The 17,037-nt window shown below is 42.0% G+C and overlaps 1 protein-coding gene across 6 annotated transcripts in view; it reads right to left on the bottom strand.

The window, feature by feature from the left end:
• The window catches only part of LOC105926762 (chloride channel protein 2), a 178,177-nt gene that overhangs the window by 124,696 nt on the left and 36,444 nt on the right, over positions 1–17,037 (bottom strand). For all 6 annotated transcript variants that reach the window (XM_036149738.1, XM_036149739.1, XM_036149740.1 and 3 more), the window contains exon 2: positions 5,168–5,318. In XM_036149738.1, coding sequence (XP_036005631.1) covers positions 5,168–5,318 — 151 coding nt within the window. The remainder of the gene's footprint in view (positions 1–5,167; positions 5,319–17,037) is intronic.

Raw genomic sequence — 17,037 nt, 5'->3', positions numbered from 1 at the left:
CCGACACGAGCCTTTGAAGCCGGCTCCAGCTTTAGCTGCATTAACTGTTCTACCTGTGGCGATTTACACAGTGCTTACAAATCCTTTGTATTTTGTCCATCGCTGTTTAACCGTTTATTTCTCTGAACTGGGAGTCCGAAAGGCCAGATAAAGTTACATGCTGACAGTAATTGGATGCAGTCTTATGAGACTGATGTTATAATATGCTCTACCTATTCTTCTTGTTTAATAGTTGAGCAATTCTCTCACATCCCAAGTAAACCTTGCAGAATTAATTCTAACAATAAAATAGAAACTAAATATGACGGCGCTCATGTGACAACAGGACAGACGCGTGTTTGGATCACATGATAATTTAAAGCTGCAACACGTTAATCTCAACAAGCTAACAAGTTGCTGCTTGTTTGATCTTGAACAAATGAACAGTCTCATAAAACTGAACAACTCAGCTTTTCTGCAGCCTTGAAAAGGTCAAAGGTGAAGCCCTGGCTGCTGATGCAAGACTGAACCCAATCTTGTAAGGGAATGATAGATGTGGGGTGCAGCCACTGGTGCAGATGAAGCCTTAAATGAAGAAATTGTAGAATTTACAGGGGAAATGTGGGCCATTAGGGTCCTGCAGGTCTAGGGTCCAACTACTGCAGTAACTGTTTCAATAAGAAAGTCAAAGAAGTTCAGATTATAGCCTGAAACCAGTGAAAACAGAAGCACAGCTGGAGATTAGTGTTAAGGAGGTTTAACGATATTTTTATGCCTGGTCAAAGTGGAGAGGTACAGAATCCATGTTGCTTAAAGCCCAATTTGAGGTTTCAAAGTCAGTGATGCCATGTTATCTGTTGGTGTTGGTCCGCTGGGTTTTCTGAAGTCCACAGAGCACCTAGCCAACTACCAGGAAATATTCAAAATCAGTATCACCATACAACGTGTCAGCATACAGAAGGATGAACTGCTCTTTTTCCAGCAGGACTTGGTACCAGTCCAAAACTACCAAAGATACCAAAAGCGGGTTCAGTGACCGTGGTGGTGCTGTGCTTCATTGGTCAGCAAACAGGCCTGACCTGAACCCCACAGAGAGCCCATAGGCTGCTGTGTGGAGGAAGAGGAGAGATACCAGACCCAACAAGGCAAGTGACCCGAAGGCAGCTATCAAAGCAACCTGGGCTTGTGTTACACCTCAACAGAACCACAGGCTGGTTGCCTCCATGCATGCAGAGATTCATGCAAATAGAAAGCCCGACCAGGTATTGAGTGCATAGATACAAACAGACTTTTCGGAAGCCTGACATTACTGTTTAAAATATAATTTTATATTGATATACTGATACCTTTAATATTGCATAGGCCATAACATGAACACTGCATAACATTTATACAACAAATATGCTTGTTTTTATTGATGTTGATGTATATTCTAAATCTATGAGACAATTAATTTTCATTTTCTGTAAGCCATCATTATCAAAATAACGGCTTGAAATGTTTTACTTAAATGTGTAATGAAGCAATATAATGTATGGCTTTCACTTTCTGAAATTAGTCACAAAAAGATATCAAACTGTTTCACAACATTCACATTTTTCTGAGATGCAACTGTACAGACAGGATACCTCTTGCTCAAGCTGCTCTGCTGTTTCTGTGTTTCACTGTGAAGAATGTCTGGAGTGGAGTTTATACACACACACACAAACACACACACACACATGTGTGTGATCTTCCTCATTTGTCGCTGTGTAATAATGCTGAATGGTGCAGCCAGCAGCATTGTCAGCATATCATTAGCCATCTCTGTCCCAATGGAGGCTGTCATCTATTCAGCTGTGGTTTGTGTGTGTGTGTGTGTGTGTGTGTGTGTGTGTGTGTGTGTGTCCTTGTACTTGCAGCTGAACGAGAACATTTTACTAGTAAATTTTACTAGTAAAAGATCCTCACTTTACATGACTTTTTTCTGGACTAGGAGTTAGTTTTAGCACTAAGGTGTCAATTGGGTTTAAGGTAGAGTTAGGTATATGCTGGTAAAGGTCAGGGCTAGGCCATAGAAAGGCTTGAAAATGAATGGAAGTCTATAAGGCTGGGCGATATGGCTTTAAAATAAAATCTCCAATTATATTATACTACATCTGATAAATCAATTTTTCCCCCTCCTTTTCGTTTCAAAAATAAAATTTTTGAATAATGTATTTATTTTTTATTTTTTTTAAAAACTTGCTTTTAAATCAAGCATTTCATCAGGGAACCGACCGGAATTCAAAGTGTAACTGAATACAAGTTGTGAAACATGCTGATAAAACAAGATGGCGGCCCTGCTGTTGTAAACAATGAAAATCAAATATATTTGCCGCCAGTGGTTTTGCTTAATGAGCTTAGAACAGGCTTCAATTCACTTGGGTAACTTCAAGCTAAATAAAACATAAGTAAATCAATAAAGTGTCACGTCTTATGGTAAAAAATAATTTCCTCTTTGTAATATTTTGGCAATATATTTTCCAAAACATAAATTCAGCGTTGCAAGCTGTTCTCTTGATGGAAGCCCACAGAGTGCACTGGCAAAATAAAATCCAGATTTTCACAAAATTAAACATCAATAAATTGGAAATTGAAATTAATTGATTAAATTGATTTATCGGCCAGCCCTATAATTCAATCCAATTATATTTATATAGCGCCAATTCATGAAGCATGTCTCAAGGCACTTTACAAAGTCAAATTCATTCAGATTAAACGGAATGGGTCAGATTATACAAATCTATGGAAGTCGAGGCATGGTCCTCACTTTGTATTTCAAACAAGGATGTGTGTGTGTGTGCCATGCATAAAATAAAGATAAATCTACGCCTTGTGTGTTTCTTGATGTTTGTGTATATACACACACACACACACACACACCCTCTGCAGGCATAAAACCCATAGAATGACAAAGTGTGTGCAGGTGTCAGTTTTCCATGTACATTCATCCTCTACTTGTTTAATAGCTTTTCCTCGTCATGTGTCTCTATTTGCCTTTTGCTCCTACGGGCATTCAAGTGAGCGTATGGCTGAACTGCTGTCCAAACGGCATCTCTCATAATTGCGGCGGCCTGCTGAGTCACTAATCAATTGAATCACTGGCACCTTCACTTGGGTTCGGATCCATCTAAAGAGAACAAGAGGTGGTGGACTAATGGAAAGCTGATTCATCAGCTGCCAGCAAAACAACACTGAAGCTCATCAGGAAGATGAGCACAGAGGACACGCAAACACAACTTTGCTCATCAGGACAAATCGTTGTGAGAAGGGCCTGCAGTTATTCTTTGACAACACTAGAGGGCTCTCTGTTTTCACAGAATAAGCAGTGACAGGAGGCTCGTGAGATGTTTATACAGGCAAACTTTGGGAATCCTTATTGAGAAAATAAATATTAGCAAAAAGAGATTAGGTCAGTTGCAGTAAAGCTCAACATAGTTTCAGAGATAAAATGTTTTGGTTGCATATATATATATATATATATATATATATATATATATATATATATATATATATATATATATATATATATATATATATATATATATATATATGTGTGTGTGTGTGTACAATACAGATCCAGTAAGTTTAGAACGCAACATCTGTTCATGTAATATTCAGTTCATGATAGGTGTAATATTCATCCTGTAAGACTTCACAACACATTATCCCCTGTGCTACAGTCTTGGAGATAGTCTGGATCTTGTAGCTGTTGGGAAATTGTCCCAGTAGTTCTGCATCAGGTGGCGTGAGACAGCTGACAACCTTTGCTAAAGAAACTTTACACAAAATATCCGCTGCACAGCTCAGAAAACGGTGATGCCTTAACGTCGACTCTTACGGCAGTATGGACAGCTACAGCATTGTGTGGCACAGGTAGAAGGTAATGCCGTCTCAAAGTGGACGCAGTGTCCTGTGTCCTATTGTGGGACGGTCCCAAGCCCGGATAAATGCAAAGCGGGGTGCAAAAGGAAGGATATCCGCTGTCAAACGTTTGGCAAATTTACCACGGGAGTCAATAACATGATCTCTATAGCGGATCAGTTGAGGTGCACCGCCAATGGTGCTGGTGACCGACAGCGTACCTGTGGAAATTGGGCTACTGTTGGTCAACAAAGAAGAAGAGGAGGAAGACATGTTGGTAGGCAGAGAGAGATGAGGAAAGGCTAGAGTCTAGAACTGAAAGTTGGGGTTACAAAAGTGGAGGTGAGAGCAAACAGGTGGGTTACATCTCGTGTAGACGACGTCACCTAAAGGATCTCAGCAACTGCAAGGTAGTGGTTGTTGAGTGTTGACAGCAGGAAGGTGGTGATGTGGCCGAAATGCTCCTTTTAAGACTCCAGGAATAATCTCATGACAGGAGAGAAATAGTTCTGATTTTACATTTTGTAAAGACAAGAAGATCAGTAAAGTGTGGTTTGTACTTGTCTTAGAGGTTAGACATCCCAGGGAGGAAAGAACCAGAGCTAGTCAGTAAGCTGAAGCCAGGAGCCTTTTCCATCTTCTACGTGGATCTCAGAGATTTCCGCTAACTGTTTACGGCCCACATTATCCTGCTGTGTGCCCTGTCTTATCTAATTTCCTTATGCAACTAAATCACACACACTTACACCCTTGTTATCACTACTAACAAACCAGAGTAATGTAATGGAAAATTCACATGAATCCCGAATGTGTTGCAAGGTTCTGAATAATCACGTGCTGTGGACACATCACCAGCAAGAAATTCTTGTTCTGATGACTGTCTGATGGCGCGTTACAAGCTTCCTGATCTCACATCCATAATGATCTGAGCTCCCTCAGCTAGAGCCTCTGAGAAACCTTGTCTAGGTCAGACCTAAAGAGGAGCTCCCAGCATTGTGTTTCTGACTCTGAGCTATTGAAAACCAGGCAGAGAAGGCGAGAGAACGGCCCATTAGGCTTTATATAGTTCCTTAATCTTCACCTTCAGCTGAGATCTACACTCTTTAATCTGTGGTTGCAGAGTTTCTGACTCAGATTTTGTCAATAAAGGCTTAAAGAAATAAATAATATCCTCTGTCATTGAAACAATCACTAATTGAACAGAGGCAGAAACAACAACTGTAGATGAACACCATGTTTCCTTTCAATTCCAAAGTTATTCCTGCAGCGCCACGTGGCCCACATTTCTCTTGCTGGTACTTACTGCGGCACTTGGCGCAGCGTCCCTTGTCGTACTCCAGCAGGTCCAGGGTCCGGCTGCGCTCGCTGATGGACCGCCTCTGCCCGCTCTCCCTCAGCCGGGCCGCCTCCTCTTTAGCGTACACCCCAAGTTCCTGGGTGTAACGCCCATACATCTGTGGAGGAGGAAAGGGACTCGTTTAGCACACAGATGAAGAGATGAGGCTCCTAGTTGTGATGCAGACATAATTACTGAAGAACACAGAAGCCTCCTGCTCCGCCACAAGTTTTAGAGCAGTAGTCTCAAACTCCAGTCCTCGAGGACCGGCGGCCTAAAGCTTTTTCATGAGTCTTTCCTTCAAAACACCTGGCACAAACATTAGCAGAGCTCGACTCCATGCTGGTGGAGTAGTTTAGCCTTTTGATTCAGGTCTACAGGTTGCAGGATGCCGGCCCTGGAGGATGTGAGTTTGAGACGACTGGGATCTTTGGTTTAAGGGTGGACACACAGTGTGACATGTGGTGCACTGATGTTGACAGTATAGTGTTAATAGTGGACTTCTCACTGTCCGGAGCTTGTGGCCATCATATCTAGAAACCAGAGTAAATGTTTGGTTTTCAAAGGCCTTACATCTTTATCATAGTCGACTTATGGAAAAAAAATCTTCCGTTAAAACACATGCATTACTCTGACTGTATGTAAATGCTCACACTCAGAAGATGTCAAGTCAGCAGTCCAAGAGACAGGAAGCTCCAAGTTTTACTTGCTGTTCTGTTTCCAGCACCGTCAGACAGGAACAAGACGACTGCTGGTTTCCTCTTGCCACCCAAAACAAGGTTCTTTAAAACCATTTCAGTAAAGTTAACAGGACGTTTTGTCAAACACTGTAGCTTGCTGAAGTCTTGAACGTCAACATTTTCTCACGCTCTAATCACACTTCAGTTGATCAGCATAAATACAGCTTCCTTTGTTCCTTGAAGGTTTGGTAAGAACATTAGTGGGGGAAAACACCAGCATCATGAAGAACAAGATACACAGCAGCCAGCAGGTGTTTTGAAGCAGGGTTAGGGTATAAAACAATAACAACTTGTAAATGGAAACTATTCAATGCATCGTCTGAATATGGAAAGGGTTAGATAACCAAGTTATAGCCCTCCTCCTAAACGGACAACGTGACCAATCATCAGAAGCAGCAAAGGGGAACAGCTCTGGGGGAGCTGCAGAAAGCTGCATCGTCAGAGCTCGGCTGGCTGGGAGAATCTGCTGACTGGACGACTGTTAGTTCAGCTCTCCACAAATGTGGCCTTATAGCACAGTGACAAGAAGACAGCCATTGCAATAGAAAACAATAAGAAGCAATATGTTTGCAGTGTGCCACAGGTCATGCAGGAGACACAGCGAGCATGCGAGTCATGCTCTGCTCAGATGGGACAAAGAATTTTAGGCCTACATGCAAAACATTGCTGAAAACTAGCAAACTAGCACTGTACATCATCCTGAATACACAGTTCTCCTAGTCCTGACAGATAGTTAGCCACTTAGCCACAGGTAGCAGCATCATGCTGTCACCAACCAAAGTCTTCATAAAACCACTGCTGATAAAAAGGTGCAGATTTGTCTATTGCACAATAAAGGCTCTTCCCTGTTTGACTCAAACACCGCTATTCTTACTGTAGAGCAAAGCAACGGATGCAGAGCTATTTGTGCTTAAATTCTCAGATGTCCAGGCATGTTGGGATAAAACAGGGCCTGGAAGCAGGCTGTGTTTCTTGGAACTCAGCCCCTATTGCCTGACTAAAGAAAGTGCTTGAATACCATGCGGGCGCACACCCACTCACGCTTCCACCCAAATAGACGCAAACACACAGAGCTCCACTGGTGCACCGTGTAACAGTGTCTGCGGTGTACACAAACACAAAGCTATTTTTAGGCACACTCACACAAACCTGAATACACCTGCCCAGAGTTTATGTGAACAAGGCCAGACAGCTCACTGTAGTTTAATTAGGGTCAATGATTACAGCAGGCTGACTCTCAGACAGGAATTCAACCTGCAGCACAGTCGGTGGAAGCAGGTATGGGAGGGAATGTAGGGAGGACCAGGGCGATCTAGCTCATGGGGCATATAAGTAGGTAGGGGTTGTAGTCAGGAAACCTTCATATCCAAGTGAGAAATCGGCCAACTTGAGGGAAGGTTCACTGCTGCCGTTTCCCACAGCTGCAAGCAGATGTTGAGCAAGTCCTGTCGCACATCCAGCATGGTCGCTGTTTGGAAAGGGCCTCCAAATGTGTCACTAAGGTCAATGAGATCCCAGCAGCTCAAACACTGACATTAAACAATGGCTCAGATGCTAAACGTGCACAGTCATCATTACAAAACTGAAAATAATTGCTTAACTGTACAGAACCACTGCCGGGTCCAGACAGGGGACGTGTCTCTGCTTCGCTTCCAAATGACCCAGAGTGTCCAGATTATCGCCTAGTTCCCACTTATTCCTCATACTATGCATCCTATTGCTTGTATAAAAGCTCTACATACGTGTTGATGGAACGCCGCCCGTACCTTCACAGAGCCACGGGTTGTAATTTATTTTTTATTAAGCCTTTATTTAACCAGGTCAGTCCCACTGAGATAAAACCTTCGTTTTACGACAGAGACTTGGCCAAGAGGGGAGCAGCAGAGTTGCATCACCGGCAACAATAAAGAAATACAACTTGCATTAAAAACATTGGTCATATAAAACATGTACAAAGTGTTTTACACAGACTGCAATGGTTTTACCAGAACTCATTCATTGGTACCAGAGCTTTAAGTTGAAGATTAATGTGTGAATGCGCTCTTTTTTAGGTCATTTTCTATCAACCATTCACTACTGACTGACCCCTTTTGACAGTTTTTTTCCCCGTGGTCCTCCAGGAGAAGTATAAACAGTCTGCCTTTCCATATAGTCAGATCCCTACTTCCCACAACCTGTGAAATGTGCATCTCCACTCACTTCAGTCCAAAGAGACGTTCTCCTTTTGGATTAAAAGTATGTGCAACAAGAAGTGCAATCAACCAAATGGTGTTTGTTTATTTGCTTCCTGCTTAGAAGTGGTAGGGTGAGTGCTTTATAAACCTGGTCAGACATGGAAAGGTTTACCTTGACGGCCAACGAGTGTTTCTGCTTTATGTCAGCATGATCACCTCCATCCTCTTGCATAAAGCGTCCAAACAGCAGTATTGCTTGAAAAACACACTTTAAACTTGGTGGCTTATAGTCACTTAAAATAAGAGATAACGGGTTTCTGGAGCTGACAACGCTACTACATGGTACTGTATTCTTTCTTATTTAAAAAAATCAAGACGCTTAACACTAAAGCAAGTGGTCTTGCTCAGGGATCCAATCTTCTACCAGTATTTTTCTCCTCTAAATAGCACTTCAAGTGGTCCTAGGTGACTGACATTACACACTACGTCCTTTACAAGGTCTCTTACAAGGCCTTCATCAACGAGGTGAGAACAGGGTTGCTCCTGCAGTGGAATCTACAGTGGAGCCTTTGCAGCTTCTTTGAGCCTCACTTTGTGTGATCTTGTGAAAAAAGGATTGTCCTATTATTCTTATTCTTATTATTATAATCATCATCATCATCATCATCATCATCATCATCATCATCATCATCTTAAATGGCTTCCCCTCCCGAATAATCGTTGCCACAGAAGTTTTGATTTAAATCATTTTAGAACCTGCTAAAAACAAGTTTTTTTAATTGTGTCCTGATCAGGAAAAATGTAGAGGAGAATGAGGCAGTGCCCTCTTTTCTCTCAACTATACATACAGAACCACAGCCAATAGTTTGGTCTGTGGAGAGAATCTGCTACAATGCTGTGTGACTCCATTTATTTCAAAGCAACAAAGCAACAAAATCAGCAGACTTCAAAAGCACACGTAAAAGGCCTCCTGATGCCTTTTCAAGCCTCAATCTCACATTCCTCTTCGTAGAGAAGAAGATGGATGGACTGTGAGGAGTCCCTATACCTCGCTGGCTCCATGCAAAAGCCCAATATGGGAGAAATGGTAAAACAGTGGGACAGATTTGGGGTTTCTGGCATCGAATACCAACCGCTGCTCGTGCAAAGATGGCATTCTGCATGGCATTCTCAGCCACATCCATGATGGTCAAGCCTAAGTTTTAATTAAACGAGCAGACTTCAAACGGGACGGAAACTCCAAGGACCCAAAAACAGGGCAAAAATAAGCCTTCTCAGATGCACCCCCTCTGAAATTTGCATCTGAGTGGAGGAAGAAAACAAACAGACCCATCCAAAACAAAGACATTACCGCTTGAAAGCCTGTCATTACGCCGAGCATAGTCAGAAAAGGCCACATGGCCGAGCCTGGCTGCTTTGGTAAATTGATCCCAGATGAAGGGGTTGTCCTGCACTTAGTGTCCTCATTATGTGGGCAAGAGAGAGGGCACGGAAGGCACATAGTAAACACAAGAACAAAGCTATTAGGAACTGGGATGACCCCCAGGATATAATGAAGTCCATGGCTCTGAAAACCCTCTTGGTGCACAGCGATGATGTCGTCCAAACAACAACAACAACTGGAAATGAGGCTGGCTGATAAAAACTGAGACTGAATGATAAGCAAGGATAAGAGACTCATAAACTTGCATCAATCACCACTTTGGTTTGCTGTTGAAAAGATTTGTTGAGAAACGTGTCACTTACAGTTGATTGGCTGCATCTGTACTTCCACCTTAAGAACAGACATCATACATGACATCACACACGGGCCAGGATACCATTCTTACCGCTTGGTAGTCGTTATTACCGCAACTTTAATTACACCAAAAAGCATTTCATGACAAACGTTTCTGTTTAATACAGGAAAGCACAACTAATCTAATCATCTAGTACTGCTAAAGTAATATAAAACAGTTAGAGCATTACATTCATTTCATTTATTAAAAACTGGAGCTCAGTGAAAAGCAACCTCAGTTGAACCAAAGTGCTATTCAGGCAAATTAAAAATATAACACAATGTAGAAAGCTAATGAATGAAAACATTATACAACCGCTATATAACTTTACAGAGAATCAAGCATAAGAACCCGGCATGTCGTACCCAACCAGAGCAGAAAGCATGCCAAAAGAGAAATGTTGAGAAACTTTTATTCATGGATCGCAGTCCTGGGCCGGTCTGGTGCTTTGTCCACTTTGGTGGGATCATTTCTAATTGGGACTATTTCAGAGAGCTTTAGTTTACTGTGTTGCCAGTCCAGTACACTCTTAAAATACTAAAATTTTAAAGAAGTTCTCCTAGAACAGAGAGAAGCCAATGCAATTAAACTGTTTTATTCATTTAGTCCAGATGAGAAGACAAGTTGGTGGATTTCGTGGGACTTGCGGATAAATCAGTGATTAGCCGAAGATACAAAGTGTTAGTCAGGAGTGAGGGAAAAAGTGCCTTTCCCTTGCAGACTGACCTTAACTCAACAAAGCATCTACTGTATTAACTACAAGTGATTTTTTTTTTTTCCTGACTGGAAAAATTGCCAGACCATGGAATTTGTCTTTCTGTAATCAGGGGAATATTTTTAAACCAGCTGAGCAGCAGTGCTAAGCAACATATGGGGAAAGAGCAGTGCTGCATTACTCTAGGTTCTTACTCCATTTCATATAGCCAGAGAAATGCCATCACTCTCTGTGGCAGCCCCTTAAAGCTCTTTAAACTGCACTAGCCACACGATGACTTGAGCGACTTGAGCAGTTTGAAAACCTTGGAATACCTCCATAACGGCAGCTGGCCCATATCTACAAGATAACAGGGATTAATATTTAGGATTTTAGGTCATCTGACCCAGAACGGCAAAATTAGGTGTCCAAAGTTTCCCGATCAAGTGGCCAAGTTAGGCTAGAGTGTCAACTACCAATGAGAATAGTTTTTTAAACTCTGGCATTTTCTTTGCTGTCTGAGGACATCAGCAAACAGATCTAGTAATAAAAAGACAAGAATACATCTTTGTACTAATTTAACATGAGGTCACCAAAACTGAGCCGGACCAGTGGCTTCTCTTCTTGTCTTGCGCAGCATTGCGTGAGGTTCAAAGCCCATTACAAACAAGCTAGCTCCGGCAAAAAGGAGACCCGAAATGAGCAGTCCAGAATATACATGAACAGCACAAGTGATCTGAACACACACACACACACTGGCTGCCGTCCAGCAAGCTGAGCCCAAATGACCGCTTGCCTTCAGTGCGGTACGACTCACTTGGACTAATGAGCTCCCGGACAGAGTGTGTGTGCGAGCTGTGCTGTGGGTAAAGAAGAGGCGCTCTAAAAGCCGAGACAGAGAGCAGATAAACTGCTATTCTGTCCTGATAGTCGAGCTCCCATTTAAAAACATTAATCCAGACAACAACAGGTAGGGGAGGACGTGAAAGTGTTTCAGCACCTTTTTAGCAATCTCTGTGAGTGGGGACCAATGAGAAGGAGGGAAAAAAGAAAAAAAGACAAACGCGACTTGACTGAGAGTGCCGTTACTTTTCACATTAAAAGTAACGACACTAAACAAAGAAGCATTGGTCTCATCTTGAGAGCAAGTTGTTGCAGGATCGCAGTCTTTGAGGTCATGATAATCCTAATCTCTTGAATAAAGAGGTAGTCCGACTTTCTTTCTGTTTATAAAAACTGTCTTTAGGAAACAAGAAAATAGAAATGCAGACGCTTTCTACGATTCAAGGCTTTTGATTATTTATGGTTTTGCAAGTCAAAGCTATTAAACAGGCATTTTGTGATATTAACACTAGATCCATGCTTGTATGGATATCTGGTTCGCTGACCATCCTCTGTTCGCCAAGGTTCTGTCCGTCCTCGCTCGGTCAGCTTGCCGTTTCTTCAGCGGTCAGCCATTCTGCACCACCTTCACAACAGAGATGTATATAATGTTCTACACCCTGAAGGTTTCCCCTGATCTCCAACCTTTAACTGGAAAGCTTGCATTCTGGTGAAGAGGAGAAGGACGCTGCCTGAGCTAAAACCAGGCAGTAAAAACACTTAAAGGCAAATCTTGGGGATTTGGGGGAAAACAAAAGTGTGTTGTGTTTTTATCCAACAAAATTATGTCAAAAAGCTCCGCCCCACAAAGACTTGCAACATATTGCCACAAACAATTAAGAACACAATACTAGTTTTAAAATAATAGTTTTATTTTGCTCTTAACCACAATTCAGCAGAATTCATTCTTTTTTCCTTAAATATTTCACTGAAGTTATCTGAGGGAGAAATTAAGGGGGTACAAGCAGTGGCTAACAGAAGTCCAGGAGATGCACAGAATACACAGTTGAGGTCCACTCTCACTTCCCAAACTGCTGCGTACATTTATGGATTCACTTTGAGTTAGACCTTTAGCCAATTCTACGCATCCAGAGCAGAACTGTCCAAACCTTTGGTAAGAATATATGTGAACCTATTAGTTTTCCTGAATTTTTAAGATATTTCTTCCCATAAACTGGCTGTAAAGCAGGACTGTACACGGTATGTTCAATAGGGAGAAAGAGGACGTCCAAAAGAAAAGCCGAGGAGCAGAAGTGGGATGAAAGAGATGTACAGTAAGTAACAGTTTCCCATTCCTCCGGAGGGGCACCCCAGGGGGCACCTCAAAAGTCTTGTGTGCTTGTGCCAGGCTGCCATGCCAACGTCTGGGCCTCTCTCACACTGATTTAGAGCTGCACAGACAGAAGGAAGAAAACAAGGAAGGGTGGACATACGACAAATGGGCAAGAAAGCTGCTGGAGGTGTATGGCAGCCACGCAAGGACTGCAAAGAAAGGTAAAGGAAGTGAATGCTGGCTTGGTGTGTGTGCGCGCGTGTGTGTTTGTGTGGAGTTGTGACATTTGACCCTGTGTACAGAAACCAGCCTACAGTGTGAGCTGAATTTAGAGCGTAAATGTGCAACACTAAGCCCAGGACCACAGAAGGAGTACGGAGCCGGTGCTAAATGAAAAAGTATAGATGGCCACACTGAATGATCGTGAGTAATTAATGATGCAGGTCCTCACATCTGTCCGACACACGTACCAAATTCTTCATTCCCAACAGTCCATTTAAGAAATCATCTCTGCTCCAGCTGTTCCATTTCGTTTTACTTTCATCCCCCGGGTTTCTGCTTCCATCCAATAAGCTGCAGGTTTCCTCTGAGAAAACGAAGCACGGATACAAACCAACTTTGTCCCTTTGGCTCTCTTTGTCTGCGTGTCTGGCACCAGAAGCCTCAGTGCGCAGCTGCACATTGGCATTAATGCCACGTCTTGCTCAGAGCTACAAAAACTGGCCATGACGCAGCAAAGCACGGACATTCACCTGTGGAGTGGGGGCATGTGAGCAGCAGGTGCACCCTCCTGTCGCCCCATTAAGAAAACCCATATTGACTTGGGCATACCCTGCTCTACTGGCAAAGTCCACGCTGGCTCCTTCCAAGTACTTCACTTGTATCCAACCTTTGTCCCGCCGTCAAAGGTCTAAGATGTCCTGGCACTTTTTGAAGCCAGGACTCGTACTGATTTGTTCCTGAAGTTGGCACCAAGTGAGTTTATTCAGATGACTTTGAAAAGATCACACCAAGCTTGACCAAGATGTAAAAATGAACCTTAAGAGGATTTAATTGGCTCATGCAGAACTGGTGTGAAATAGCATAAGCTGGGCTGCATGCGATTAAAAACTGACTAGATTTAGTCAGACGGGACCATGTATAACTGGATTTGAATAGGACCCGTTTCATTTCTCTGCAGCATACCAAGAGGACTTTGTTTGAGGCAGAAGATCGCACTTCTGCCTCAAGTGTTTGAGCTTCATGAGCCATCAGAGATCTGGCATTGCCCTGTGAAGCAGGGCAAGGCTCCTCTTGAGGAGACACATCAGTGCCTTTCAAAAATATTTACGGCTTTGCCACATTAGTTTGGTAAAATAACAAACCAATGGATAATTGTTAAGCGGAAAAAGAATGATACATGAAATTAATTCTACTTTTTTTTGCAAATAAAACTCAAGACCTATTGCAAAAGCCTTGGAGCAGTAATTACCGTAACAACTCAATCTACAAGGTGTAATGTACCCACACCAAACTGTTTTCCTAGATTTCAGTCTAGAAAACGAAATCTTGGCACCGTCCAATTTGCAAAACGGCTCAAGACCTGTCAGCCTGGATATAATGTATTTGATTATCAGTTTTGACCATAACTTCTACATTTGATTTAGGTCTAGACTTTGACTGGGCTATTCTAACATATGATCAGGCTTTGTTCTACATCAGTAGTATCAAAACCTTTTGGCAAGTGGGCAAAATTGTCAAATCAAAAGGCACTCAAAAAATTAAAAGGCATGCTTAGTTAAAACCTTGAACAAATAAAGCAGTCAGATTTGTAGGAACGGGATGTGTAAATCATTGGAGATCAAACACTTAAAAAGAGTTTTGTAAAATGAAATGCAGGATTTCTTTTGAAAGGATTTCTTTAAACAAAGTCACCCACACTTTGGTGCAACTAAAGCCACTGGACAGATGTGATCATATTTACAACTGAAATGAAGAGAATGCAAAAAGCCTCAAAAGGATCAAAAAAAAGAAAAGAAAACATACTTTGTGTTGCATGTATATTTTCCATTATAAAATGTTTACTTGTTGGTAATCATTTTACTCTAATTAAAAATAAAAAGTCTCCATCTGCATCATCCACTTGTGCTGCCAGGCCAAATTTGTAGCTTCCTAGAACGTCAGTCGGGGGCCGCACAAAGTCAGTCTGGTCCACACTTTGAACACAAAGTTTCTAAACCATTCCTCTGTAGCGCTGCCAGCAGGTTTGTACCCAACTTGTTCTTCTCTCTCCTGTCTACCAAACATCCTGTGCGACGTAAGTGTTGTCACCAGTACCGGCCACTATGGCCCACTTTTAGCAGACGCCTGCATGCACAGGCAGCGACCTTCAACACATTTTTCCCTAAACCGTCTGCCGTGTTCCTTGGTCTTCTTGATGCTCCTCGTTCCCCAGTGTTCCCTAACAAACCTTTGAGGCCTTCTCATAAAAGCTGCATTTATACTGAGGTTAACTGACACACATGTGGACCCATTGGGTGACCTGTGAATTCAACTGACTGTAATTTTTTTAGAGGTATCGGCAAAGAGTAAATAGGAGCCTTATGTTTCAGATTGAACCAAACACATCTGGCTGAACTATAGATGAATAATCCATAACAATGTGTGGCCATCTGTATTTGTATGTATTTATTCCAGTTCTGCATTTAATTGGCAGCTTAGAGACTTGTTATTCAGATGTTTAGAAGCAGCTTTATACCAGAAGAGAAAGGATTACTTGGGATAACCCCCCCCCCCCATTCCCTTCTGTCTCTCTCTGTTCTCCTTCAGTTCTACCTCAGCAATGTGTTGGTAAATGCTTTCATTGTTCCAGCATGGCTGGGATGTGTGAGTAAACTGAACTGAACTAATCTCATCTCACATGATGAAGCTAAGGAAGTTAGTCACAGATCTAAAAATGAGTTGTGAGCGTGTGTGTGTACTCGTCTGTGTGTGCACTAAGGTGTCGTTCATGGACTTTTAACACCGACCTGCACAGCGTTTGGCTCCTGACACAATACACTAAAAAAGGACAAATGATCAACTTGTAAATCACTTGACAATGTAAGATTAAGTCGGAGTATTTTTGAAGCGCTGTTGCTCTGATAAACTGTTATTGTAGGGATATCCCAATTAAATCCCAAAAGCTGTTGTACCTTTGGTGGTTTTATCTCCGTTACATCCCCCGCAAGCTCCGTCATCAGAATTTGGAAGATCTGTTTTCATTTGTGCAACTCTGGGTTTCTCACCCTTCACAATGGTGTTAACAGCTAAAGGCCAGCTCTGTGGATATCCACACCCCACAGGTTACAGCACTGGGAACATTATATGCGAGTTAAGCGTCACACAACCCCAGTACTACCGTAAACCGGTGATGCACAATATATGTTGACGTCCACCAATACCAATGTCGATATTAGTTGATTTGTAACCTATCGGTATTGGTCCCATAGACACATTTGGGCAGATATTAATAACAGATGTTTATTTCCACGTTGTTGCCATTTGTGTTTCAAGAGGGGTTGTGGTTGGCCATTAGATGTTGGTATGGCCATGTGACAGCAAAGGTGACGCAGCGCAGGACTGACAGGTGTTTAACTGAAGCAGAGAAGCAGTGGCAGCAATGGAGTCAATTTCTTTATGTTGTCAAAAGGCTAGAGAAACACATACTGTAAATATTAACAGCCATAAGAGCAATTTTAAAAACAGATATCAATATCAAATTTCCATATCAGTGCATCCTTGCTGTAAACCATATAATACTGAGGAAATGTGAGTCACTGCTCTGCACCGGGACTCTATATCTCAAATGATTTGGTTTGGTGTAAGGACAAAAAAAATGTAAATACTGACTCCTGGCCTCGACTCAATGTTGATCATCTGCAGAGTGCAAAGCAAGTCATTTCTTGAACATCAAAATTGTTAAAAATTAATAAAACAAGATAACAGTCAAGTTCTATTTCCTACATGGAAAGAGGTTTGACAATTATATTTTCTGCACTGAAATGTGCAAAAATGATTTGACAAAAAGGGACACGTCTGATTCCTTTTGTTTAGAGATAAATAATTAATTGGACTCAAAGTGGATTAGATGTACATATAATATTCACACATACTGTATATAATTAGCCCAATAGTTTAAAATGTTTATTTTTTTAGTACGTAAGGAGAGCTTCAATAGTTAGAGTTAAAGGTGTTATTAAAGTAATGGGTAGGGGGGTACAGCCGATGTGGTGCAGTGCAGCTTTATGCTGATGGCTGCGGGTTTGTGTCGCTCTC

Source organism: Fundulus heteroclitus, chromosome 18 (genome assembly GCF_011125445.2).
Source record: "Fundulus heteroclitus isolate FHET01 chromosome 18, MU-UCD_Fhet_4.1, whole genome shotgun sequence".
NCBI classification, from domain to species: Eukaryota; Metazoa; Chordata; class Actinopteri; order Cyprinodontiformes; family Fundulidae; genus Fundulus; species Fundulus heteroclitus.
Note: the sequence above shows the minus strand (reverse complement) of the source record. Positions and strands in the feature narration are given on the sequence as shown.